This window comes from Lepus europaeus, chromosome 13 (assembly GCF_033115175.1).
Source record: "Lepus europaeus isolate LE1 chromosome 13, mLepTim1.pri, whole genome shotgun sequence".
Lineage (NCBI taxonomy): Eukaryota > Metazoa > Chordata > Mammalia > Lagomorpha > Leporidae > Lepus > Lepus europaeus.
Window position 1 is genome coordinate 69,274,739 of NC_084839.1, and position 25,521 is coordinate 69,300,259.

Below are 25,521 nucleotides of genomic sequence, written 5' to 3' on the forward strand. Positions count from 1 at the left end.
CTGGCCTATAGGGTTTCTGATGAGGCGTCAGCTGAAAGTGTAATTGGAGAGCCTTTGAAAGTAATCTGGAGTTTCTCTCATGCACATTTTAGAATCTTTTCTTTATATTTTACTGGGAAGAGTTTGATTACAATGTGTCGTGGTGAAGATCTTTTCTGGTCAAGTTTATTAGGAGTTAGGTGTGCTTCCTGTACTTAAATGTCCCTTTCTTTGTACAAATCAGGCAAGTTTTCTGTAATTATTTCACTAAAGAGACTATCTAGTCCATTCTCTCATTCCACACCTTCAGGAACTCCTCAGATCCCTATGTTGGTTTTTTTCATAGTATCCCATAAGCCTCCAACACTGTTTTTTAGTTTTCTATTTCTCCTTCTCCTTCTCCTTCTCTTCTTCTTTTTTTTATTTTGGTCGGTCTAACAATAAAATTTCCAGAGATTTGCCTTCTAACTCAGATATTCTTTCTTCTGTCTCACTGAGTCTGTTAAGGCTTTCCACTGCATTTTTAATTTGATCGATTGAATTCTAAATTTACATATTTCACTTTAAAATCTCAATTTTCTTGGGAAAAAAATTTCATTCATGTCTTGTACGGATTTCTTTAATTCATGGATTTGCTTCTGATTAGTTTTAAGTAATCCTACGATCAATTGTTTGAATTCCATTTCTGGCATTTCTTCAATCTCTTCATCTTCATATTCTAGTTCTGAAGTGTTGTTGTGTTCCTCTGAGGGCATCATGTTGTCTTCCTTATTCTTGTTTCTTGATTTACTTTAGGCATTTGGGAAGTTGCTTTTTTTTTTTTTTTTTTAATCTTTTCCCTGCGATGGGTTTTATCTTTGGACTATTCCTCTATGTCTCTGTGGAGTCTGTGGAGTGTCTGCTCTTTCAGTGAATACGCAGAGGCATGTGCTGGGTGTGGTCCGGGAGCTGTGTTCAGTGCTCCAGGATGAGGGGAGTGTCCAAGGTGACATCCAGTTGGGAATAGTAAATCTCCTTTTTTAAATTTTTTTTTAATCAGAGGGGAGAGTTTGACCATCTCTGTTGGCCTAGTCTCACATTCACTACCTCTCCTCCAAGGAGACCAATGTCCAGGCACTAGCCCCAGGTGCTAGCAATATTCATCCACACTGCCACAAGAACCATCCAAAGAACCCATGCAGTCCTCTGTGTGAGCACGGATCCCACAGCCATGACTCTCACCAAGCAATCAGGGAGCTGTCCACAGTGACTGCTTTGAGAACCAACCACACCTTGTGCCCCTCTATGCAGCCACAGTGTTTTCACAGTCCATCCCAGCACTCAAGGCTCCCACAGTCATGGGCTCCGAGCCCCCTGTCAATTCTCCCAGCAGACTCAGGAGTCTCCTTTCAGCAGGTTGCTGGGTGCACGGACACAGGCTGGAGCAGCTGTTATGTATGTCCAAAAGGGAGCCCACCCTCTCTCAGTTTCAGGTTTCTAGTGCTGGGTAGTGGCGAGAGAAACGTGCCCCCCTCTTTTCCCCTCCAGGTTGGCAGGTACACTGTCCCCCACTGGGCTCCAAGCCGGACTCATGCCAGGCTCTTCCCACAGCTTTATTGCCAATGGCTTGGGCTGCTGCTATCTGTTCTCACCTTACTCTCAAAGCTGGTGCTATTTTTTTGAAGTTACTCCTTGTTTCTCACAGTATAGAAGTCACCATTTACACAATACCTATGTACCAGGACAGCGCAATGCCCTACCTCCAATTACCTACAAAACCACACAAGGCCAGGATCAGTTTTACTTTTACCACTGAGGGAGCGTAATGGGCTGGGTCACGTTGCATGCCAGGAGCACAGTCTCAACTGAGGCAAGGGAGCTGTGGGGTTGTTGGTGTTTGCAAGTGCCTGTAGGTGGCCAACCTGGCTTTTGGGGAACAGCATCCAGCTGGATGACATCAGACTTCCAGAGGTGCCAGATATGAAGTTGAAAGGCCTGCGAGGGCTTCCTCCAACTTGGACTGTGCTTCCATGTTGAACCATCACCATTAAAGGATGCCAAGCTTGGGGAGGCCATTTCACAGGGTGAAGATGCATGCACACGAGCTCAGCCCACAGCTGCATCATGCAGGCACCCTCAGGAACAGGAACAGAAACAGGAACAGGAAGGAGCACTCCTGGTGCAGCCTCAAGGCACATGTGGGAAGAGAATGGCACCAATGAAAGAGATTGGGCAAGGAACGGGGATGGTGATATGCAGGTTGGTCACCATGGCAAAATCAGTCATTGACATTTTTTGAAATGTTTTTAATTCATATAATAACAAAGTTCACCACTTATAAGTTTGTAATTCATGCCACGTGGTACACTCATAGATTGGGCAACCAACATGACTGTCTATTTCATAACATTTTGGTCATCTGAAAAATAAACCCTCTATGCATATGCAATCAATCCCCATTCCCTCTGCCACCTGGCCCCATCCAAATCTCTATGAATTTGCCTTTCTGGATATTTCATAGAAACTGAACCATACAGTATATGGCCTTAAGTATCTGGGTTCTCTCACTTAACAACTTGTCAAAGCACATCAATATTCTGGGGTATGTACTACATTTCCTTCCATGACTGCATGGTATTCTATTGTAAAAAATAACAAAATGCTGCGATAGCTAAGGAGCCTTTGAAAAATGATGCATAAATCGACAGCGTTTTGGTTTAGTGGGTACGCTGTTGCTTGCAATGCCGGTATTCAGCATTGGAGTGCTGGCCCAAGCCTGGGTGCTCCTTGCTAATACAGCTAGGAAAGCAGAAGATGTACCAAATTCGTGGGCCCCTGCCACCTATGAGGGACTGAAAGATGCAATGGTTGTTCCTGACTTCATTCAGCCTCCCCCCAATCTGGTTCTTCTTCTTTTTTTAAGATTTATTTACTTATTTGAAAGGCAGAGTGACAGAGAAGAAGAGAGAGGGAGGGAGGGAGGGAGGGAGGGGCGGGTAGGAGAGAGGGAAAGGGAGAGGGAAAGAGAGAGGGAGAGAGAGAGGGAGAGGGAGAGGGAGAGGTAGAGGGAGAGAGAGATTGAGTGTTAGTCTTCCATTTGCTGGTTCACTCCCCAAATGACCACAGTGGTCAGAGCTGGGCTGATCTGAAAAGGAGCCAGGAGATTCTTACAGGTCTCCCAGATGGGTGCAGGCGCCCAAGGACTTGGGCAATTTTCTACTGCTTTCCCAGGCCATAGCTGAGAGCTGGATGGGAAGTGGAGTAGACGACACTCGAACCAACGCCCGTATAGTTTGCCAGCACTGCAGGTGGTGGCTTTACCTGCTATGTGAAAAGGCTTTACCTGTTCACGCCATTTGTGAACCAGAGGATGGAAGTTAACTCACTGTTACTCTTACTTGCTCCATCACTCTCTTTCTCCCTCTTTATCTCTCTGCAGCTCTGTCTTTTAAAAAATGTCTGAGATATGATTATGAAAATATGTGGTATATATTACAATGTTGGATTCCTTAAAAATATGAAAAGGAAAAATGAACAAGTAGAAAACTCAAAACCTTTAAAAGCAATCTGTGAAAAAAATGTGATAACACAACAAAATACTACAGAAAATACAATTATTCTCCGGGTAGGGAATTCATGGCAGCATCTACACTCTACAGCTACATTTTATTATTTTTAGAGATGAGTTTATTAGTATACCACATTCTACAAGGTACAAATTTTAAATTCTTATTTATTTTCCTCTTAAATAAAAGGCAGAGCCAGAGATAGACATATCCAGAGAGATCATCTATGCTCTGGATGGCAACAGCCAGGGCTGGGCCACGCTGAAGCCAGGAGTCTAGAGGTCCATGATTCACTAGTGGTGGTTGGTATACTAGGGGAGGAGACCATGTTCAGCCAGGCTGCATTAATTTGTTGGAGAAGAGGGAAAGTATGCTAAATGCCTTTCATGGAGAAAGGAACAGGATGCCAGCATGTCTTCATGGCTCAAAGAACCAGAGGTGGAAAGCCATGGGCAAAAGAATCACTACCTAAGGGCAGTTCTGTGGCGCAGCAGGTTGAAGCCTAGACCTGCAGCGCCGGCATCGCATATGGGCGCCGGTTCCAGTCCCAGCTGCTCCTCTTCTGATCCAGCTTTCTGCTGTGGCCTGGGAAGACAGTGGAGGATGGCCCAAGTCCTTGGGCCCCTGCACTCATGGGGAAGACCTGGAAGAAACTCCTGGCTCATGGCTTTGGATCGGCGCAGCGCCGGCTGTTGTTGCCATCTGCTGAGTGAACCAGCATAAGGATGACCTCTGTCTCTGTCTCTACCTCGCTTTGTAACTCTGTCTTTCAAATAAATAAAATAAATCTTAAAAAAAAAAAAAAAAAGAACCACTACCCATGCTGAAGAAAAGCATGGCTGGCAGTCAACAGTATCATCCTACTCTCCAGTGTTTGCTTCCAAAACAAGACCACTGCTTCTGCAAAGTGAAGGCAAGTAACATTCATCAGTGTAAGAACACAAGATTGGGGCAGTACTGTGTATTTATGGCTGAAGCTTAAGTCTCCAATGCCAGCATTCCATATGGGTGCCAGTTCAATTCCCGACTGCTCCACTTCCAATCCAGGTCCCTGCTAATGTGCCTGGGCAAGCAGCACAAGATGGCCCTGCACCCTTGTGGGAGACCCAGATGAAACCCCTGGCTCCTGCTCACTCTCTGTAACACTTTCAAATTAATAAGTCTTCTTTTTTAAAATAAAAAAAGAGCACAAGATCGAGACTTTTCCTAGAAGCAATGGCTAAGATGAAAGGGAGAAAGGAGAGTGGAAGAAAGATGAGGTCTAACTCAGCCCATCCCAGCCCAAGCAAGTTAGGATTCATGGAGAAGAAAGCACGAGGGAACAGCCTTGAACCACAATATCCCTTCAAGGTACACTCAAGGAACTTCACTCTGCTCTTCAGCCAAGCTGCAAAACGAGCTCTCTGATTCCTTCCTTTGGTTTTAAAAGCTGCAGGGAGCTCACGAATCACATCAATGACACGGTTTCAGTAGAACTGTAATTACTCCACCTGAGCTTCCCTTTCCTTCTCTGCCAAGGCAAGAACCTTATAAATGTGAACAATATTATAGGATACCAAATATAATATACAAAATATAAATATTAGCCAATCATATCCATTAACATGTATCAGAAACATTGAGATCTGCCTAAGGTAAGAGCTGGATGGCTGGGGAAGTCTGTCTTTACAGGATTTCACCTTCCCAGAGCTCAATTGCCATAGCTCTGTTAAAGATGCTGCCTCGGCTGTCCACCTCCTGCTCCTCTTCTTATTGGGAATTTGACCTCCCTTTTGGCTATCTCAGACCTATAACTTGCCTGCTTTGTGACATCATTCTTACCTACCTGGTAGAATCTTGGGGTTTCCTCATAGTTATCTGTAAATACATGTGGATCATCACACAAGTGACCTAGGAGCAATGGCTAGTGACCAGTGGCCAGTGAGCTTCATGCTGGACAGATGTGATCTTTGACACTAGTCACTCTGACATCCTTCTAGTATCAGTTCCTCACCTTTATTTCTCAGTTGAAGTTTGTTCTTCTCTGACCATGTCAGGTAAGGAAAGAAACTTTTGAACATTCTTCATGAGATGTTTTCTTTTTTTTTTTGACAGGCAGAGTGGACAGTGAGAGAAAGAGACAGAGACAAATGTCTTCCTTTTGCCGTTGGTTCACCCTCCAATGGCCCCCGCGGCCGTCGCGCTGTGGCCAGCGTACCACACTGATCCAAAGGCAGGAGCCAGGTGCTTCCTCCTGGTCTCCCATGGGGTGCAGGGCCCAAGCACTTGGGCCATCCTCCACTGCACTCCCGGGCCACAGCAGAGAGCTGGCCTGGAAGTGGGGCAACCGGGACAGAATCCAGCGACCTGACCGGGACTAGAACCCGGTGTGCTGGCGCCGCAAGGTGGAGGATTAGCATGTTGATCCACGGCACTGGCCCATGAGATATTTTTATGCCTAAACTCAGTAGGCCTAAGATTTCCTCAAAACAAGATTCTTGACTAAAGCAGTAGAGTCAAAACTCTACTACTGATGAGAGAAAGTGCCAAACTAGAAGTCTGGAGACTTAGTTCCAGGTTTGGTTTGACGGTTACTAGCTATATGACTGTGGACAAACCATTACCCAGAAAATCTGCTGTCTCGTTTGCTACATTAGGATACTAGATTGGTTATTCTCTCTGCTCCTTTTCCTTTCTATATTGAATCCTTACCGATACTCATATAGAAAATTAAATTAAAGACATTTTGTCAAGACAAAAGGCAAAAGTTTGGAAGGCATAGAAAACTAGCAATAGATATCAAGGTGTTCAATAGTCCCGCTCCAATAATATTTCAACTTTAGCATTTCAAGTTAATGCTGCTCACAAAGTAATAGTCACATATTTTGGAGTTTCCTATCTACATTAGACTAAAATAGAAAATCAAGAGAGAGGAGGGGGAGGCCTATGCTGTGCAGAGGCAGATATCTGGGGAGAGGGAGTTTGGGACAACAGCAACTGGGAAGAGGCAGGAAAGAAAAATGATGGCCAAGAAAACGTAAGAACTAAAGAGCTCGTGAGCATAGAGTATTTCGTAAAGAAAGAAGAGCTGAGGCTGGCGCCGCCGCTCAATAGGCTAATCCTCCACCTTGCGGCGCCGGCACACCGGGTTCTAGTCCCGGTCGGGGCACCGGATTCTGTCCCGGTTGCCCCTCTTCCAGGCCAGCTCTCTGCTATGGCCAGGGAATGCAGTGGAGGATGGCCCAAGTGCTTGGGCCCTGCACCCCATGGGAGACCAGGAGAAGCACCTGGCTCCTGCCTTCAGGATCAGTGCAGTGCGCCGGCCACGGCGGCCATTGGAGGGTGAATCAACGGCAACGGCAAAGGAAGACCTTTCTCTCTCTCTCTCTCTCTCTCTCTCACCATCCACTCTGCCTGTCCAAAAAAAAAAAAAAAAAAAAAAAATCACATTCACTTGGTTGGTTTTGTTTTCCACTGCCTTTTGAACACAGATGACACTCAAATTTTTCAAAATGAATGTGAGAAATGGGTATCAGAGCTAATACATCCTCAAAACAAGATTCTTCAGTTAAGCAGTTATCTAGGGGGCTGGGGAAAAGGGATTTTCAGTACTCTAGTTCATGCTCCTTTCACACTGTAAGTCTGTTTCTACTGACAGTGGAGAATCCTCAGCATTATCTTTCATCGGGCCAATCCCATGCCAATGGAGGGATGAAACTGTCCCTCATGACTGAGGGGCACAAAGTTACTGTGCAGGGCAAAGTAATTATGTCTTTTTTTAAAAAAATGCTTGTTTATTATTTGAAAGTCAGAGTCCCATAGAGAGAGGAAGAGACAGAGAGAGAGAAATTTTCCATCAACTGGTTCACTCCTCAGATGGTCACCAACAGCCAGGGCTGGAGTAGGCAGAAGCCAGTAGCCAGGAGCTTCATCCCAGTCTCCCACATGGGCTACAGGGGCCCAAACACTTGAACCATATCTGCTGATTTCCCAGGCCATTATCAGAGAGTTCGATCAGAAGTGGAACAGAAGTGGAACAGAAGGGACATGAACCAGTTGCCCATACGGGGTGTCAGCAGCCTTATCTGCTATGCCACAATGTTTGCACCAAGTGATTTTTTTTTAAAGAAAAAAAGTCATCTCAGATTTACTTTGTAAATGTAACTCATTACTTCTTGGATTCTCCTCCAGGAGTCAAACCTTAGTCCTTAGGAGTCAAACCTGGGGGGCAGGCTCAAGGGAAAGACAGGGCAGGGAGAAGGTGGCTTCTAGTCTAGGCAATGATATATGACTTGAGTCTTCCTCAATCTGTAGAAAAATCCAGAATAAACAAAGTGCAGCATAAGGGCAGAAAACTGCTCTGGCACTTACAGCCTAGCATGAACTGTTTGCTTCTTGGCAACTGAGGGAATACTGGTGTTAGACTCTCTCTGGTATCAATAATACTGAGATAATGATACAACTTCAACAAATTCATCTATTTTCCAACTTCTCTCTTGTTTCCTACAGAAAGTTTCCAAAATCCATCAAATTCCCTGCAGCTCTCTATTCCTATGGTAAGCAGTGCAGCTTCCCTACCAGGAAGCGTCTGCAACTTCTCCAGGGTAACTGCTCCAACTGTCAGTTCAGCTTGGCTACTGGCATCAGCCACTGCCACCTCTTTCCAGCCACTCATGGGTACTACCTACATTTTACCAACCTTTTAATACAACTATGTATCTGGAGTTACTCGCCAGAGCCTGATCTCCACTTCTGCTGCCTCCTACCCCGGTATTTCTGAATGGAATATCACAGGACACACTGCAAAGAAGTCTTTGTCACACAGGGACTTTTGTATAACTATCAGTGACCATGAGACAGGTGTTTCTTCCATGTGTATGACAGCCCAATATGACAATATTTCAGGTATCAATAATATGGTCCCTTTTTCCCATCACTTGTGAGGAGCCGTCATTTCAGATCTCAGATCAGGGACACAGCCTGTCACTTCCATACCAGGAAGGAATCCAGATCTATTACTACAGTCACAGGAGGGCAGGGCCTCTGTAGTCCAGAAAACGAGGCCCCTTCCTGCAATCCTATGTCTCTTCCTGTGACATACACAGGAAGTGCAGCTTCTGCCCCTCACCAAGATTTGGTGATGGGTATAAAGGAGATTCAGCCCACAAATGTCCTGCCACCAGCCTTGTCCTCTGCAATCTACAGCTCTTGTGCCTGCACAACCCATGACAGGAATGAATACTCAAGGTGAGAGCAAATAAAATGGCCGCAAAGGTCTAAGGTCAAAAGCAGATCACATCTGCAGCTGACAGTGGTAGGTCTTCAACCACTACCCTTGCTCAGTGCTCTCCACTTGCAAACTCTATCTAGGAACACCTAATACAGATGGAAGTCTATGCCACATGTAAGAGAAGTCCAAGAACATACTAGCAATCAGTCTTCCTAAACCAGACATCACTTCCTGTTCTCCCTTGCTTTAGTCTCTTCATAAGGCACTCTAGAGTTCTTAAGTGGTAGTTAGAGTTTCAGTTTACTTAATTGACACCAGGATTTCTGATCCTATCTTCAGAGACCCTGTCCAAGAAAACTGGCCCACATCTGTACTTGCTCATATAGTTCATGAGGAAGAGCTCCACCCACTCCTAGTCCATGGTGTGAGGTTTTCATATTCTCTCTGGGAAGGGACAGAAATGAAAAGATCCTATATGAGAATGCTAGACTCTAAAACATTTCATGTTTTTCTTTTTATTTGATGTAACAACTCCATGAAGAGAAAAAAAAATCTAGAATAGTCACTGCCTAACTCTCTGTCCATGGTCCTTAGGGAGAGCTAGCTAGTTGAAGTGCATGGTTCACATAAAAGGGGCCTGATACTGCACTGATGTGTAACACAGCTGCTGGCTTACCACAGACTGACTTCTTCCTTGATTCTTTTGCAGTGATGAAAATTCCCTGGGGATGGAGACTTCTCTGGGATTCCAACCTCCAAGCCAGAAACTTTGCTAAACACTGCAAAATTTCCCAAGTCCTGCAGTAGCAGAAATATGCAGATACTTGACAGTGACCCACCAACTGAGCTAGGAGATATTTCGATCATAGTTACAGTGCAAAGTCCTCTTAATTTCTGCACAGTCCCCAGGAACTGAATCAGGAGCAAATAGCGAGTGATAATTTGGGTGAACTTAAAGCCAAGCTTTCAAAGTCGCTGGATGCCTTCAAGAGCTCAGAATAAAACCAAGATCTTCCACTGTTCCCTTTGGAAATCCCTGATATTCATCATCTTCTGGCTTGCACTGATGCTGTTGTTGGTGAAGAGGAGCAGCCTGGTCCTACAAATGTCAATCTGGATAAGAATAACTTCAGTCATGAGGATCAAGGGTTACCTGAAGATGGGCCTGAGGCCAGCAGTGGCTTTGCAGACATTACCACACTGGTGGAGGAGATCTGCCTTCCTCAGATCTTCAGTTCTTTGGAAGATCTTGACCAACTCAATGGTCCCATGGCAGCACTGCCACAGGTACTGGAGACATCCAAGGGACTCAGGTGCAGAACAGTTCCAATGACATAAAGGGTCTCTCCAAAAAAGTCAGGATGAACAAGCATGAAGCCACCGAGGCTATCAGTGGTGCTCCCCAAATCCAGCCAAAGGACCCAGAGATCCCGTTAGAGGGAGAAGTGGTCGCTTGCAGGGCTGCAGCCAGTGACAGGGATCCTGCGAATGTGACCCAACAACCTAACAGCAAACCTCAGAAAGCTGCATCCAGCAGGTCCAGGATATCCAAGGGCCACGGGCAGGACAAGACAAAAAGAACCAAAGAAAACGACCCTAAGAAAGCTGAAGAGAGCAAGCAGTCAGGGAGCAAAGTCAAGGCCGAAAATAAACCATCCGTCCCCAAGACTAAGAGGAAGAGAAATCCACCTGAGCTTACCCAAGAGAGCTTCAAAAAACCTAGAAGCTGCCTAGGCATGCACATGCTAGAGTCTGTGCAGGTTTTCCATGCGCTGGGGAAGAAGAGCGATAAGAAAACTGGCCTCTCGTCCTACCGGAACCTGGGAAATCCAAGCAACATCAAAGACCGCTGTGCATCCTCAGCTCTCAAACCATTGCTGAAAACCCCACAGCAGGGTACAGGTCCTGAAAAAGCACAAGTCAGTGCCCAGAAACTGGATGGTGAAGCTGACAAAGGGTACGCATCTCCATCCGTGTATGACCTGCCACCACCTGGAAAGGTGAAGTTGATACCTCTGCCGTTCCCCAACGTCAGTAAGCCTCAACCTACCACAGTCAAAAAGAGATGGCTCTCTTGATACTATGGCTATGCATTGTAAGTGTTACTTAGACTATTTTTACTACATTGGTCTTCCACATATATAGATAGATACAAATTTCTGTAGTTATTGATATAGTTAAAGCATTAATAAAATGAAATAAAGAAATGTCATAGAAATAACAACGAATAACAAATAATCCTTTATATTGTGTGTTTTGTTTTGGTGGTGGTGGGGCTATGCCTACATTACAAAGAATGAAATGAAGTGCCGATGCCGTGGTGTAGTGGGTAAAACCACCACCTGCAGCACCAGCAACCCATCTGGATGCCAGTTTGAGACCCGTCTGTTCCACTTCCGATCCAGCTCTCTGCTATGGCCTTGGGAAGCAGAAGATGGCCCAAGTTTGGACCCCTGCACCCTCATGGGAGACCGGGAAAAACTCCTGACTCTTTGCTTTGGTTCGGACCAGCCTCCAACCAGTGTAGCCATGTCACAAGTTTCTCAGCAGTTGGAAGATATCTCTTGCTCTCGCTCTCACTCTCACTCTCGCTTTCTCTCTCACTCTGCCTTTCTGTATCTCTGCCTTTCAAATAAATAAATAAATTTCAAATTTAAACAATAAAAGAGAATGAAATTAAATGAAAGTTGGATTGGAGAATAGGAGGCAAAAGGATAAAAATTGAAAAAGTAGGAAGGAGTGTGGACCCAGATTAGGGAAGCCAAAAAGAGAAGAATATTATGGGTTATTAAGAGACTCAGAAACAGGGGAAATGACAGAAGACAAGGAATCTGAGCTTAGGACTGAAAAAAAAAATTGGATAAATTTAACACTGGTAGCAAATGACTCTGGCTAGACCAGAAGAAATATAAATATAAACAGGGCCTGGAGCTGTGGCGCAGTGGGTTAAGCCACCACCTGCAGCACCAGCATCCTATATGGGTACCAGTTCACGTTCCAACTGGTAAACTTCCCATACAGCTCCCTGCTAATGTGCCTGGGAAAGCAATGGAAGGTGACCCAAGTACTTGGGCCCCTATACCCAGGTGGGAGACCTGGGAGAAACTTCTGGCTCCTGACTTCAGATTGGCACACTCTAGCTGTTGTGGCCATTTGAGAGGTGAACCACAGGATGGAAGATCTTCTGTCTATCATTCTGTCTGTCTCTCTGTACCTCAAGCATTTCAAAGAAATAAATAAATCTTTAAAAACTACTGTAAACAGATCTCTTGTAAATGCTGGCCTTTGTGTCATAAACTACCAGAGCAGTAATTTAGAAATTAAGATTCAGGACACGTCTCCAACATGTTGGATTACCACAGCATCACAGCAGGGAAAGGTGGGCCAAACACAGTGGAACGATCCCAGGGAGTGGTTGGGGCTCACAGGTATCCCACCGGCAGCTGATCCCTGGGGCTGAGGGACAGCAGCAGAGGCCCACCCAGGACAGGCCCTGGATGCAAGCCAACATCTACTCAACATCTGTGTACCAGGCCAGCACATCCCTTCCTCAGTTTACCTTCACGATGACACAAGGCCAGCATCAGTGTCCACTGCACTTTTACGACGAGGGACAGCAATGGGCTGGGTCACCCTGCATGCAGGAGCATGGCCTCAACTGAGGACTGGGGGCAGTAGAGTCCTCAGGGTGTGCAAGTGCCTGTAGGCTGTTGACAGGGCTTTAAGCAAACAGCATCCAATCGGACAACATCAGACTCCCAGAGGGGCTAAACGTTTAGGCGAGGAGCCTGCTGGGGCTTTCTCCTGCATCTTGGCCAGGTGTCTCCAATTGCCCCATCACCATTAACTGTGGCATTTGAGGCTTGGGGCAGCCATTTCCACAGGGTGACAGCGCGTGCGCACCAGGTTGCCCACAACCACATCACAGGTCCACAAGAACGGAGCATTTTGGGTGTGGCCTCGAGGTACCAATGGGAGGAGGGGGGACATGCTGAGTGGGCAGGAACAAAAAGGGGTGGGGAACATGGGTATCGTACTCTGGCAAAATTAATAATTCATGTTATTAAAATTATCTTTAGAGATTGATTAACAGAACAAAATTCACCACTTAAAAGTGTGTGATTCATGGCATTTGGTATATTCATGGATTGTACAACCATCATCACCGTCAATACCATAACATTTTTTTAAAGATTTATTTATTTTCATGAAAGTCAGAGTTACAGAGAGAGAGAAGGAGAGGCAGAGAGGAAGAGAGAGAGAGAGAGAGGGAGAGAGAGAGAGAGAGAGAGGTCTTCCATCCGCTGGTTCAATCCCAGCTGGTCGCAATGGCTGGAGCTGCACCAATCCAAAGCCAGGAGCCAGGAGCTTCTTCCAGGTATCCCACAAGGGTGCAAGGCCCCAAAGACTTGAGCCACCTTCTACTGCTTTCCCAGGCCATAGCAGAGAGCTGGATTGGAAGTGGAGCAGCCGGTACTCAAACCAGAACCCATACGGGATGCCCGCAATGAAGGCGGCAGCTTTACCCAATATGCCACAGCGCCGGCCCCTAATCCATAACATTTGAGCTCTGAAAAAAGAAACTCTCCACTCATTAGTAGTCACTCCCCATGCCCTCCCCTCTCTGGCCCCATCCAATTTCTATGGCTTTGCCTTTCTAGATAGTTCATATACATAGAACTGTACAATATATGGCCTTTGGTATTGAATTCTCTTGCTTAGCATAATGATTTCAAGGATTGTCCATGTTATATTTTGTGTACTGTATTTCTTTTCATGATTGCACAAATTCTATTGCAGAAACTTGAAAAATTGTGTGTGTGTAGGTGTGTGTGTATAACTAGCCAGCCTATGGCACTTGGGTTCAGCTGCTGCCTACAGTGCCAGCATACAATATCCAAGTGCCAGTTAGAGTTCTCTATGCTCCACTTGCTATCCAGCTACCTCCTAATGCACCTGGGAAAGCAACAGAAAGCCTAAGTGCTGGGTCCCTTCCACCCACGTGGCAGTCTGCTCCAGATGTGGCTGTTGAGCCATTTGGGGTGTGAACCAGAGAATCTAAGATATCTTGCTGTCTTTGTCTTCTCTTCCTCTCTTCCTCATTCACAGGGCCTTTCAATTAAATAAATGAATACTTACAATACGATAAAAACATGTGATGTGTCTTACAATGGTGGTTTCCTTAAAAATAAGACAAGAGGACGGGCCCTTGCTGTGGTGCAGCTGGTTAACGCCCTGGCCTGAAGCACCGGCATCCCATAAGGGTGATAGTTCGAGACCCACCTGTTCCACTTCTGATCCAGCTCTCTGCTTTGGTCTGCGAAAGCAGTAGAAGATGATTCAAGTCTTTGGGCCCCTGCACCCATGTGGGACACCCAGAAGAGGCTCCTGGCTCCTGGCTTTGGATCAGTGCAGCTTGGCCATTGTAGCCAATTGGGGAGTGAACTAACAGGTGGAAGACCTCTCTCTCTCTGCCTCTCCTCTCTCTGTGACTTTCAAATAAATAAATAAATAAATATTTAGAAAAAAATAAGCCAAGGGGGCTGACACTGTAAGTCAGCAGCAAAGCTGCTTCTGGAGCTCTGCCATCCCATATGGGCACCAGTTCTAGTCCCAGCTGCTCCACTTCCAATCCAGCTCCCTGCTAATGCGACTGAGAAAGCAGCAGAAGATGGCCCAAGTCCTTGGGCCACTGCATCCTCGTGGGAGACCCCGAGGAAACTCCTGTCTCCTGGCTTTGGCCTGGCCTGCCCTGGCTGTTGTGGCCATTTGGGGAGTGAATTAGTGGATGGAAGACCTCTCTCTCTGCCTTGGCTCTCCATTTCTGTAACTCTTTCAAATAAAATGAATAAATCTTAAAAAAAAAAAAAAGATAAGGAAAAAAGAGCACTTGGAAAAACAACTAGAACCCTTAATAGACATCTATATTCTGCAAGCGCTAATGGATGACATGAATGAGGTTAACAGGACATAAAATGATATCAGCAAACACATTTAAGATTATTCTCCTCAGTGAACAGAATTCATGAGGATTTCTATACTCCACAACTACATTTTATTATTCTTAAAGGTCAGTTTATTAGTGTACCAAGTATACACTATGAATATTTAAAAGCTTATTTTCACCTTATTTGAAAGACAGAGCAAGAGAGAGAGAAATACACAGAGATCTTCTACCTACTGGTTCACTCCCTAACTAGCTACAACAGCAAGGGCTGGGCCAGGCTGAAGCCAGGGGTTCAGAACTCTTTCCAGGTCTCCCATCTGAGTGTCAAGGACCTGAGTATTTGACTCATAGCCTGCTGCATCCCAAGAAGCATTAGAGGAGAGATGGATTGGAAACAGAGGTGCTATGAGTGGAACCAAAACTATGATTTGGGTTGCAGGCATTGAAATCAGTGGCTTAACCCGCTGTAACTCACTGCCAGCCCGTCAGCTATATTTAAAATATATATATTGAATCATCTCTTCTCCTAATACAAAATATAGCCAAAGTATACCAATCTGTTTCTTACAAAAACCACAAAAATGCACAGATACCTCTTGTCTCCTGTCCCCTCACTTTGTGCCCTATTCTTCATTAATGTCTTCTTTCTTTAACTAGTCTCCTCTTCATTTTGTCTGCCCTTGCACTGAAACATAGCAGACAGAGAGAACCCTAGAGGTCCAAGATTCTATAGTGGCTGTTTATAAGGGGCAGGAGGTTACAGTAACTGTCACACTGCATTAGCTGATTTGAGAAAAGTTATGCTAAATGCCTCTCAGATACAAAGGAACAGAATGCCAGCATGCCTTCATGGCTCAAGGAACCAGAGGCAGCAAACCATAGGCAAAAAATCACTACCTTTAGCTAGGAGAAGGCAGGCTGGCAGTCACTGTCCTCTAGTACTTGTTTCCAAAAGACCCCTGCTTCTGCAAGTTGACAACACGTAACATTTGTAAATGTAGGACCACAAGTAGAAGTCTTGTTCCAGACACAATGGCTAAGACGAAAGGGAGAAAGAAAGATGCAAGTCCAACTTGGCCCATCTAAGCCCAAACAACTTAGGACTCACGGAGAAGAAACCACAGGGAACAGCCTTGGACCACATTATCCCTACAAGGCACACTCAGTGAACTTCACTCCACTCTTCAACCACGTTGCAAAGGAACTCTGGTTCAATCCTTTAGTCTTTAAAAGCTGCAGGGAGTTCACTAATCAGATCAACTAGATCCTTTCAGAAGCACCATAACCACTCAATCTGGACTTCCCTTCCCTCCTCTCCAACCCAGGAATCTGTACAAATGGGTATGATACTAAGTACAATACACAGAATGTAAGCATTGATTGATTACATTAATGAACATGTATGAGAAACATTGAGAAGATTTCCCAGTTAACAGCTGGTTGGCTGGGGAAGTCTGTCTTCACAGGATTTCACCATCCCAGAGTTCAACTGCCATAGCTCTGCTAAAGATGCCGCTACAGCTGTCCACCATTCCCTCTACCCAATCTCCTCACTGGGAATCTTGACCTTCCTATTGGCTACCTCAGACCTTTAAACTGCCTGTTTTGTGACATCATTCTCCTACCAAACCTGCTACCACCTGGTGGAATCTTGGGGTTTCCATGGAGCTGTCTGTAAACAAATTTGGAACATCGCAAGTGACCAGTAGCCAGTGACCTCCATACTGGACACATGTGCTTGCTGGCACCAGCCAGCCAGTTATCCTCTGTATCGTCTCTTCAACCTTCATATCTACTGTTGATATTTCCTCTTCTCTGACCATGTCAGGTAAGGAAAGAAACCTTTAAAAGTTCTTCATTAGATGTCTTTTTTTCCATATAAACTTAGTAATACAGTCCAAACAGCTTGGAACGATGGGGTTAAGTATTGGATTGGAAATCTGGAGACTCAATTTCAAGTTCGGCTTTACCAGTTACTGGCTATGTGACTTTGGACAAATCACAACTCTCCCAAAAAACCTGTTTCCTCATTTACTACATCAGGATAGTAATTAATTCTCTCAAATCCCTCTCTTCCCATTTATTTTTATTTGAAAGATAGAATTAGACAGTGAGAGAGAGAGAGAGACAGAGAGGAAAGGTCTACCTTCCATTGGTTCACTCCGCAAATGGCCGCTACGGCCAGAGCTATGCCGATCTGAAGCCAGGAGCCAGGTGCTTCTTCCTGGTCTCCCATGTGGGTGCAGGAGCCCAAGTGCTTGGAAAAATCCTCCACTACCCTCCCAAGCCACAGCAGAGAGCTGGACTGGAAAAGGAACATCCGGGACTAGAACCCAGCACCAATTTGTGATGCTGATGCCACAGGCCGAGGGTTAACCATGTGAGCCATGGTGCCAGCCCCTTCCCATTCTTTTCTAATATTGAATCTTAAAGGGTATGCACACAGAAAATGAAACCAGAGACCACTTGAGAGTGCTTGTTTCAACAGAAATAGAGGGAAAAACATCCAGGACATATAGAAAATTAACTATATATACTAAGATTTTTTAATACTAATAGTCTCCCTCCAAAAACATTTCAATATTCACTTGCATAATATTGCAGGTTTGATGACAGAACCATGTGGTAATCTACTATTCCTTGCTGTTTGTCATATACTCCAATTCTCATTAATATCTACATATAAGGGCATTTCAAATAGTTCCTATAAACACTAAGTTACTATGGTGACAGAAATATTTAACATCCATACATAGCTTTGTTTGTTTGTTTTTGTTTTTGTTTTAATTTTGACAGGCAGAGTGGACAGTGAGAGACAGAGAGAGAAAGGTCTTCTTTTTAGTTGGTTCACCCCCCAATGGCCGCTGTGGCCAGCGCATCGCGCGATCCGAAGCCAGGAGCCAGGTGCTTCTCCTGGTCTCCCATGCAGGTGCAGGGCCCAAAGACTTGGGCCATCCTCCACTACACTCCCGGGCCACAACAGAGAGTTGGACAGGAAGAGGAGTGACCGGGATAGAATCCGGTGCCCCAACTGGGACTAGAACCCAGGATGCCGGCACCACAGGCAGAGGATTAGCCTAGTGAGCCGCGGCTCCAGCCCCATACATAGTTTCTTAATGGCATACATTACCATGAATTTATTCAAGACCCTTCATACGCACATATTTCAAAATATTTTGCACCAAAGTAATCTTTTCATCTCAATTCCATGCACTTTTTGAATTATCCTTATATTCTTTTCAGTTCTGTCATAAGTTTTTAGGATTTTCATCTGTCCTTCCAGAACTTACTATATCTTCATCAACATAAATCACATTAAAAATTGCATTTTTTTTCATGTATTCATTATCGCTGTTACGACTATAATCACTCTTAGAGGGTCTTTCTGACCTGGGGTCAGAGGGCAGGCTTGAAGAGGACAGAGCATGACCCTTGAACACCAGCTGGACTAGGTTATCTGTGGACTCTAGGCAATGGCAGGTGCCCTGCACAAACAAAACAATGCACCAAAGATGACAATGGTCACTACTGTACTGTCTGCAAAGAAACCACTCTTCAAAGGACCCAAAAACGCCTGCATTCCAAATTCCACTTCTCCCAGGCTCAGGTATTTATCTGCAGAGTCCTGAAATGGGAGTTGGTTCTGTAACCTGGAAGTAACCCTAACACAATGGGAGAACTCCAGTAAGTCAATCTGATCTCGAGGAGCCTCACTTTCCTCGCTTGTGAAATGAGAGTGTTAGAAGTTCTCCAGAGACCTCCTGGTTCTACAATGCTTCACCTCCAGGAAGTCCTTAGGAGTCAAACCTGGGGGGCAGGTTCAAGGGAAGAAGGGCAGGGAGAAGCTGGCTTCAGTCTAGGCAATGATTAATGCTGAATCTGCCCCACACCTGTACATCAATCCACAATAAACAAACTGCATCATAATGGTAGAAAACAGCTCTAGGACATAGAGCCTATCATGACTGTCTGAATTTCCTGTCTAAGACTATTGGTATGAGATGTTTTCTGATGACAATAATCTTAAGATAACTTTAAGATTTCATCAATCTAATCTATTTTCCCACCTCGCTCTTGTTTCCTACAGAAAATTTCCAAAATCCATCCCTACTTGGGACTGCAAATTCCCTGCAGCTCTCTATTCCCACGCTAGGCACTGCGACTTCCCTACCAGGAAGCATCTGCGACTTCTCCAGAGTGTCTGCCCCAACTGTCAGTTCGGCTTGGCTACTGCCATCAGCCGCTGCCACCTCTTTCCAGCCACTCATGGGGAGTGCCTACCTTTGCCAACATTCTAACACAACTCTGCTGTCTGGAGTTCCTGGCCAGAGCCAGAGCTCCACTTCTGCTGCCTCCTACTCAGGTATTTCTGAATGGAATATCACAGGACGCACTGCAAAGAAGTCCTCGTCGCTCGAGGACTTCACTGTAACTGTCATTGACCAGGACACTGGTGTTTCTTCCATGGCTATGACAGCCCAATATAACAAAACTTCAGGTACCAATACCATGGTCCCTCTGTATCCATCACTGAATCAGGGCACAGCAACTCAGATTCCAAATCAGGGAAACTGCCTGTCCCTTCCATATGGAGAAGGAAGCCAGGTCTACTACTACAATCAAGGCACAGCAGGGCAAGTGCTCTCTGGAGAACTTGGCCCCTGTCTGCAATCCTACGGCCCTGTGACATACATGGGAAGTGTGGCGTCTGCCCCTCAACCAGAAATGGTGATGGTGCTCAAAAGGATTCAGCCCACAGATGCCCCACCACCAGCCTCAACCTCTGGAATCTACTACAATGTGCCTGCTCAACCCATCACAGGAACAAGTTTCCAAGGTGAGTGCAAACAATTAGGCAGGAAAGGAATAAGGTCAAAAGCACATCAACTCTGCAGCGAGAGTGGTGGCTCTTCAACCATTACCCTTGCTCAGTGCTCTCCCTTTTGAACTCTGTAGAGGAACACTTAATCTAGATGGGAAGTCTATGCTACACGCAAGAGAAGCCCAAGATCATACTGAGGGATGCTACACTCTTTACCACCTAGCTGATCAGTCTCCCTAAACCATCACATCACTTCCCATTCTTCCTTGCTATAGTCTGTCAAGTTCTTAGTGTGGCAGTGATAGCTTTAGTTTCCTTATTATTGATATCAGATTTCAGGTTTTGTGTTCAGAGATCCCGTCCAAACATAACAGGCCCAGCTTCTGTCCTTGCTTACATATGTCATGAGAAAAAGTTCTACTTTGTCTACTCCATGATGTAAGGTATTCTAACTCAGAATACTAGAGAGGAATGAATACACCCTGTATTTAAAGTGCTAGGCTTTATAAAACATTTCACACTTTTAAAACTACTTTTATTTTTATTTGTCATAATAACCCTATGAAGAGATAACAAAAAAAATAATGACATCAGTTGACAGAACTGACACTGCCTAACTCTGGAACAGAGAAGAGTTAGTTGAAATGCCTTACTCACGTGAACAGAGGCTCAATGCTGCACGGATGTGTAGTGGGGGCATCTCTCTTACCATGGACTGATTTCTTCTGTGATTCTTTTGCAGTGATTGAAAATTCCCTGGGGATGGAGACTTCTCTGGGATTCCAACCTCTAAGCCAGACATTTTGTCTTCCACAAACTGCAGAATTCCCAAAGTCCTGCAGTATCAGAAATATCCAGATACTTGAAAGTGACCCACCAACTGAGCTAGGGAACATTTCAATAACTCCATTGCAGAGTCCTACTAATCTCTTGGCACTGTCCCCAGCCCCAAGCCAGGAGCAAATCGAGAATATCAATTTGGATGGGATTAAAACCAAGCTTTCAAAGCCACTGGATACCTTCCAGGACCCAGCAGAAAACCAAGATTTTCCAGTGCTTCCTTTGGAAATACCAGATATTTATCATCTTCTGGCTTGCACTGATGCTCGTATTTGTGAAGAGGAGCAGCCTGGTCCTACAAATGTCAATCTGGAAAAGAATAACTTCAGTCTTGACGATCAAGGGTTACTGGAAGATGGGAGTGAGGCTAGCAATGGCTTTGCAGACATTACCACACTGGTGGAGGAGATCTGCCTTCCCCAGATCTTCAGTTCCTTGGAAGATCTTGACCAACCCAATGGTCCCAAGGCAATCAATGCCACAGATACTGGAGACATCCAAGGGACTCAGGTGCAGGACAGTTCCAATGACATAAAGTGTCTTTCTGAAGAAGTCAGGATGAACAAGCATGAAGCCACCGAGGCTATCAGTGGTGCTCCCCAAATCCAGCCAAAGGACCCAGAGATCCCGTTAGAGGGAGAAGTGGTCGCTTGCAGGGCTGCAGCCAGTGACAGGGATCCTGCGAATGTGACCCAACAACCTAACAGCAAACCTCAGAAAGCTGCATCCAGCAGGTCCAGGATATCCAAGGGCCACGGGCAGGACAAGACAAAAAGAACCAAAGAAAACGACCCTAAGAAAGCTGAAGAGAGCAAGCAGTCAGGGAGCAAAGTCAAGGCCGAAAATAAACCATCCGTCCCCAAGACTAAGAGGAAGAGAAATCCACCTGAGCTTACCCAAGAGAGCTTCAAAAAACCTAGAAGCTGCCTAGGCATGCACATGCTAGAGTCTGTGCAGGTTTTCCATGCGCTGGGGAAGAAGAGCGATAAGAAAACTGGCCTCTCGTCCTACCGGAACCTGGGAAATCCAAGCAACATCAAAGACCGCTGTGCATCCTCAGCTCTCAAACCATTGCTGAAAACCCCACAGCAGGGTACAGGTCCTGAAAAAGCACAAGTCAGTGCCCAGAAACTGGATGGTGAAGCTGACAAAGGGTACGCATCTCCATCCGTGTATGACCTGCCACCACCTGGAAAGGTGAAGTTGATACCTCTGCCGTTCCCCAATGTCAGTAAGCCTCAACCTCGACCTGTTCCTCGGAGGCCACAGTCTCTTGCCTCACACAGGCCCACTCTGGGGAACCCTGCCCGGCCTGCTTCTACTAATCAGGCTCAACCTACTACAGTCAACCCACCCCAACCAGCTCCTGCCAACACAGCTTCCATAGATCCTGCCAGACCAGCTCGGCCAATTTCAACTCGACCCGGTTGGATGCACCCTACCCGGCCTAGTATCCCTCCATCTGCTGTCTCTAGGCCTGCACCTAACAAGTCATCTTACACTTCTCTCAAGTGGGAGCCTGTTTCTGCTGCTGTGGCCAAGCTCCAGTCACCACCCAACCCTCAAAACCCATTTCTAATCCAAGATTTCAGCCGCCAACCAATTCCATGGAGGAAACCTGATATTCTTGGGCCTGTAGTGTCAAATCCCATCACAGAAGAACAGAGGCCAGAGCGAGAGGCTATGAAGAGGCGGGCTCAACAGCAGCGTGAGAATGCTGCCAAATACACCTCTATGGGGAAACTGCAGTTTTTCATCGAGAGGGAAAAGGAGATGGCTATCTCTCGATACTACGGCTATGCAATGTAAGAGCTACTAACACTGCTGGTACCAGTTTAGTTTACCACATATACATACCTATAAATTTCTCTACTTTGATATATTTTAAAGCATTAATAAAATGAAATAAATGTAATAGAGATAATAGATGAGTAATAAAGAAATCGTTTGAGTGTTGAGATGCTGTTAATTATGGTTTTTCTTTGGTGGTGGTGGAGCTGAGAGGCTGCATTAGAAAGAATAATTTCAAGGTTGGAAGGGAAAATTGGAGGAAAAAAAGGAAGAACTGAGAAAAGAGGAAGGAGAGTGACCCAGATTAATAAAGCCAAGAGGAGGAAGATGTATGGGCTTATTAAGAGAACTAGGAATGTGGAAAATGGCAGAAGTTAAGACACTGAATCTGAAGTTAGTACTAAAAACCAATAAAATTTGGATGAAGTTGACAATGAGAATAGATGAATGTGGCTAGACCAGAAGACACTAAACAGATCTCTCCTAAGAACAGCCTATGACCCATGACCTACCACATAGGTATTTACAAAATTAAGATTCAGGACTCACCTCCAATAAGCTTGTTGGAGAGAAAGTGAATACAAAACACAGGGGGAATCCACCAGGGGAGGGCAGCAGCTCACAGGTATCCCACCGGCAGCTGATCCCTGGGGCTGAGGGACCTGCAGCAGCAGAGGCCCACCCAGGACAGGCCCTGGATGCAAGCCAACATCTACTCAACACCTGTGTACCAGGCCAGTATGACGCCCTACCTCAGTTTACCTTCACAGCGACACAAGGCCAGCATCAGTGTCCACTGCACTTTTACGACGAGGGACAGCAATGGGCTGGGTCACCCTGCATGCCAGGAGCATGGCCTCAACTGAGGCCTAGGGGCAGTAGAGTCCTTGGGGTATGCAAGTGCCTGTAGGCGGCCGACGGGACTTTCAGAGAACAGCAACCCAATCAGACGACATCAGACTCCCAGAGGGGCTAAACGTTTAGGTGAGGAGCCTGCTGGGGCTTTCTCCTGCAACTTGGCCATGTGTCTCCAGGTTGCCCCATCACCATTAACTGAAGAGCGCGAGAGAGCCATGGCGGCCATTTCCACCGGGTGGAAGCGCCTGCGCAAGGGGTCGCCCTTCAGCCCCAACACGCAGGCGCCCACGCCCACGGGAAGGAGGCGCTCCGGGTGGGGCCTGGAGGCATTGGCGGTGGGAAGGTGGGAGAGGGGGCGGTGGGAGCGAGGTGAGGGGAGCGAGGCCGGGGTTAGGGGGGATGGCCCGGGAAAGAAAGGACCATGCAGGCAGGGCCGGGAAGGGAAAGAGGCGAGATGGTGTTCGCTCCTGGCTCCTGGCTTCCATCTGCTGGTTCACTCCCCAAATGGCCACAACAGCCAGAGTAGGGCCGATCTGAAGCCAGGAGCCAGGAGCTTCCTCCGGGTCTCCCAGGTAGATGCAGGGGCCTAAGTGCTTGGGCCATCTTCTGCTGCTTTTCCAGGCACATCAGCAGGTAGCTGGATTGGAAATATGGCAGCCGGGACCCATATGGGATCCTGGCTCTGCAGGCAGGGTCTTTAACTCACAGGGCCACAGTGCTGGGCCTGTAATTAAAATTTTTTAAATTATTTTTTGAGGGGCCAGCACTGTGGGATAGTAGGCTAAGCCTCTGCCTGCAGTGCCAGCATCCCATATGGTGCAGATTCTTTTCCCGGCTGCTCTTCTTCCTCAGCTCTCTGCTTATGTATTGGAAAAGGAGTGGGAGAAGCTCCAGGCTCCTGGCTTCTGATCTGCCCTGCTCCAACTGTTGCAGCCATTTGGGGAGTGAAACAGTGGATGGAAGATCTCTCTCTCTCTCTCTCTCTCTCTTCCTATGCCTCTCTTTAACTCTGCCCTTCAAATAAAATAAATCTTTTAAAAAAAGGCTTTTAATTATTAGGAAATAAATTATATAACTCACATAACTATCAGGTTAAGAAGAAAACATGTCTAAAATAAACCTCATTCCTCACATTTACATTAAGCACTACTTTTTTAAAAAAAGATTATTTATTTGAAAGTCAAAGTTACAGAAAAAGAGAGAAGGAGAGGCAGAGAGAGAGAGAGAGAGGTCTTCCATCTGTTGGTTCACTCCCCAATTGGCTGCACCGGCCAGAGCTGCGCCAATCAGGAGCCAGGAGCCAGGAGCTTCTTCCAGGTCTCCCATGTGGGTGCAGGGGTCCAAGAACTTGGGCCATCTTCCACTGCTTTCCTAGGCCATAGAGAGAGTGGGATTAGAAGTGGAGCAGCTGGGCCTCATACCGGTGCCCATATGGGATGCCAGTGCTTCAGGCCAGGGCGTTAACCCCCTGCACCACAGCCGTAGCCCCTAAGCGTTGCTTTTTAACAATATACACAATTTAAGATCTTTCCAGGGATACATGACAATTCATTTTCCAAGCTAATCATTTTTCTTGGAGCCAGGAGATGCCACTCTTCAAACAAACTACAGGTGGCGCTCCAAACCACAAAATCATCTCAATGTTGCTAGTTTTACTACAGTTCCTAGTTTTACTTCATCTGTAAGTCCAGCTCAGCTGAAAAGGCACACACTTTGCATGAATTCATAATGCACAAACTTAAAAGACCTCAGTGAATTTGCTACATTTTCTTTACCACATATTTTTCTTCCCAAATATTGAATTTTCCATTCTATTTGTCATTTGATATCCCCAACAGGTTTACAGCAAAAATTTCTCACAATGTGAACCATTTCTTTAGTACACATTCCATTTTTGCTTTTAGAGTATGCCCATCCCCTAGTAATGGTGTTTTCAGTCTCCACGCCTAGGACTCACCTGGCATCCCCTTGAAAATCTTCCTCACTTTTGTTTAAAGCTGTTTCTCCTTTGAAACCTTATCCATGAAAGCATCAAAATCAACAGAAGCTAAGTTTTTCTTATTACTATCCGATTATTGCCTAACATCGATCTATGAGAATGATAGATGTTCAACAAATAAAGGCATCTAGCCTGAGACTTTCTGCTTCTAGCTCTGCCCTCTCAAGACTTGTTCTGGGGCTGGTGCTGTGGTGTAGCAGGTAAAGCCACCACCTGACGTGCCAGCATCCCATATGGGTGCTGGATCAAGACTCTGCAGCTCCACTTCCAGTCCAGCTCTCTGCTACGGCCTATGAAAGCAGTGGAGGATGGCCCAACTCCTTGCTCCCACCCACGTGGGAGACCCAGAAGAAGCTCCTGGCTTTGGACTGGCCCAGCTCAGGACATTGCAGCCAACTGGGAAGTGAACCAGCAGATGGAACACCTCTCTCTTTCTCTCTGCCTCTCTCTCTCTCTGTGTGTAACTCTGCCTTTCAAATAAATAAATAAATCTTTAAAAAAAACAAAAAGACTTGGTCCCAAGAGCACAGT

The 25,521-nt window shown here is 45.9% G+C and overlaps 1 protein-coding gene across 1 annotated transcript; it reads left to right on the top strand.

Moving 5' to 3' along the window:
• The first annotated feature begins 12,078 nt into the window (after positions 1-12,078).
• On the top strand, positions 12,079-22,151 carry LOC133772367 (uncharacterized protein C2orf78-like). The gene is made up of 4 exons (XM_062208854.1): positions 12,079-12,161; positions 16,432-16,508; positions 18,768-19,517; positions 20,245-22,151. Exons 1-4 carry the CDS (start codon positions 12,079-12,081, stop codon positions 22,149-22,151), a joined length of 2,817 nt encoding a protein of 938 aa, XP_062064838.1.
• The last annotated feature ends 3,370 nt before the right edge of the window (positions 22,152-25,521 follow it).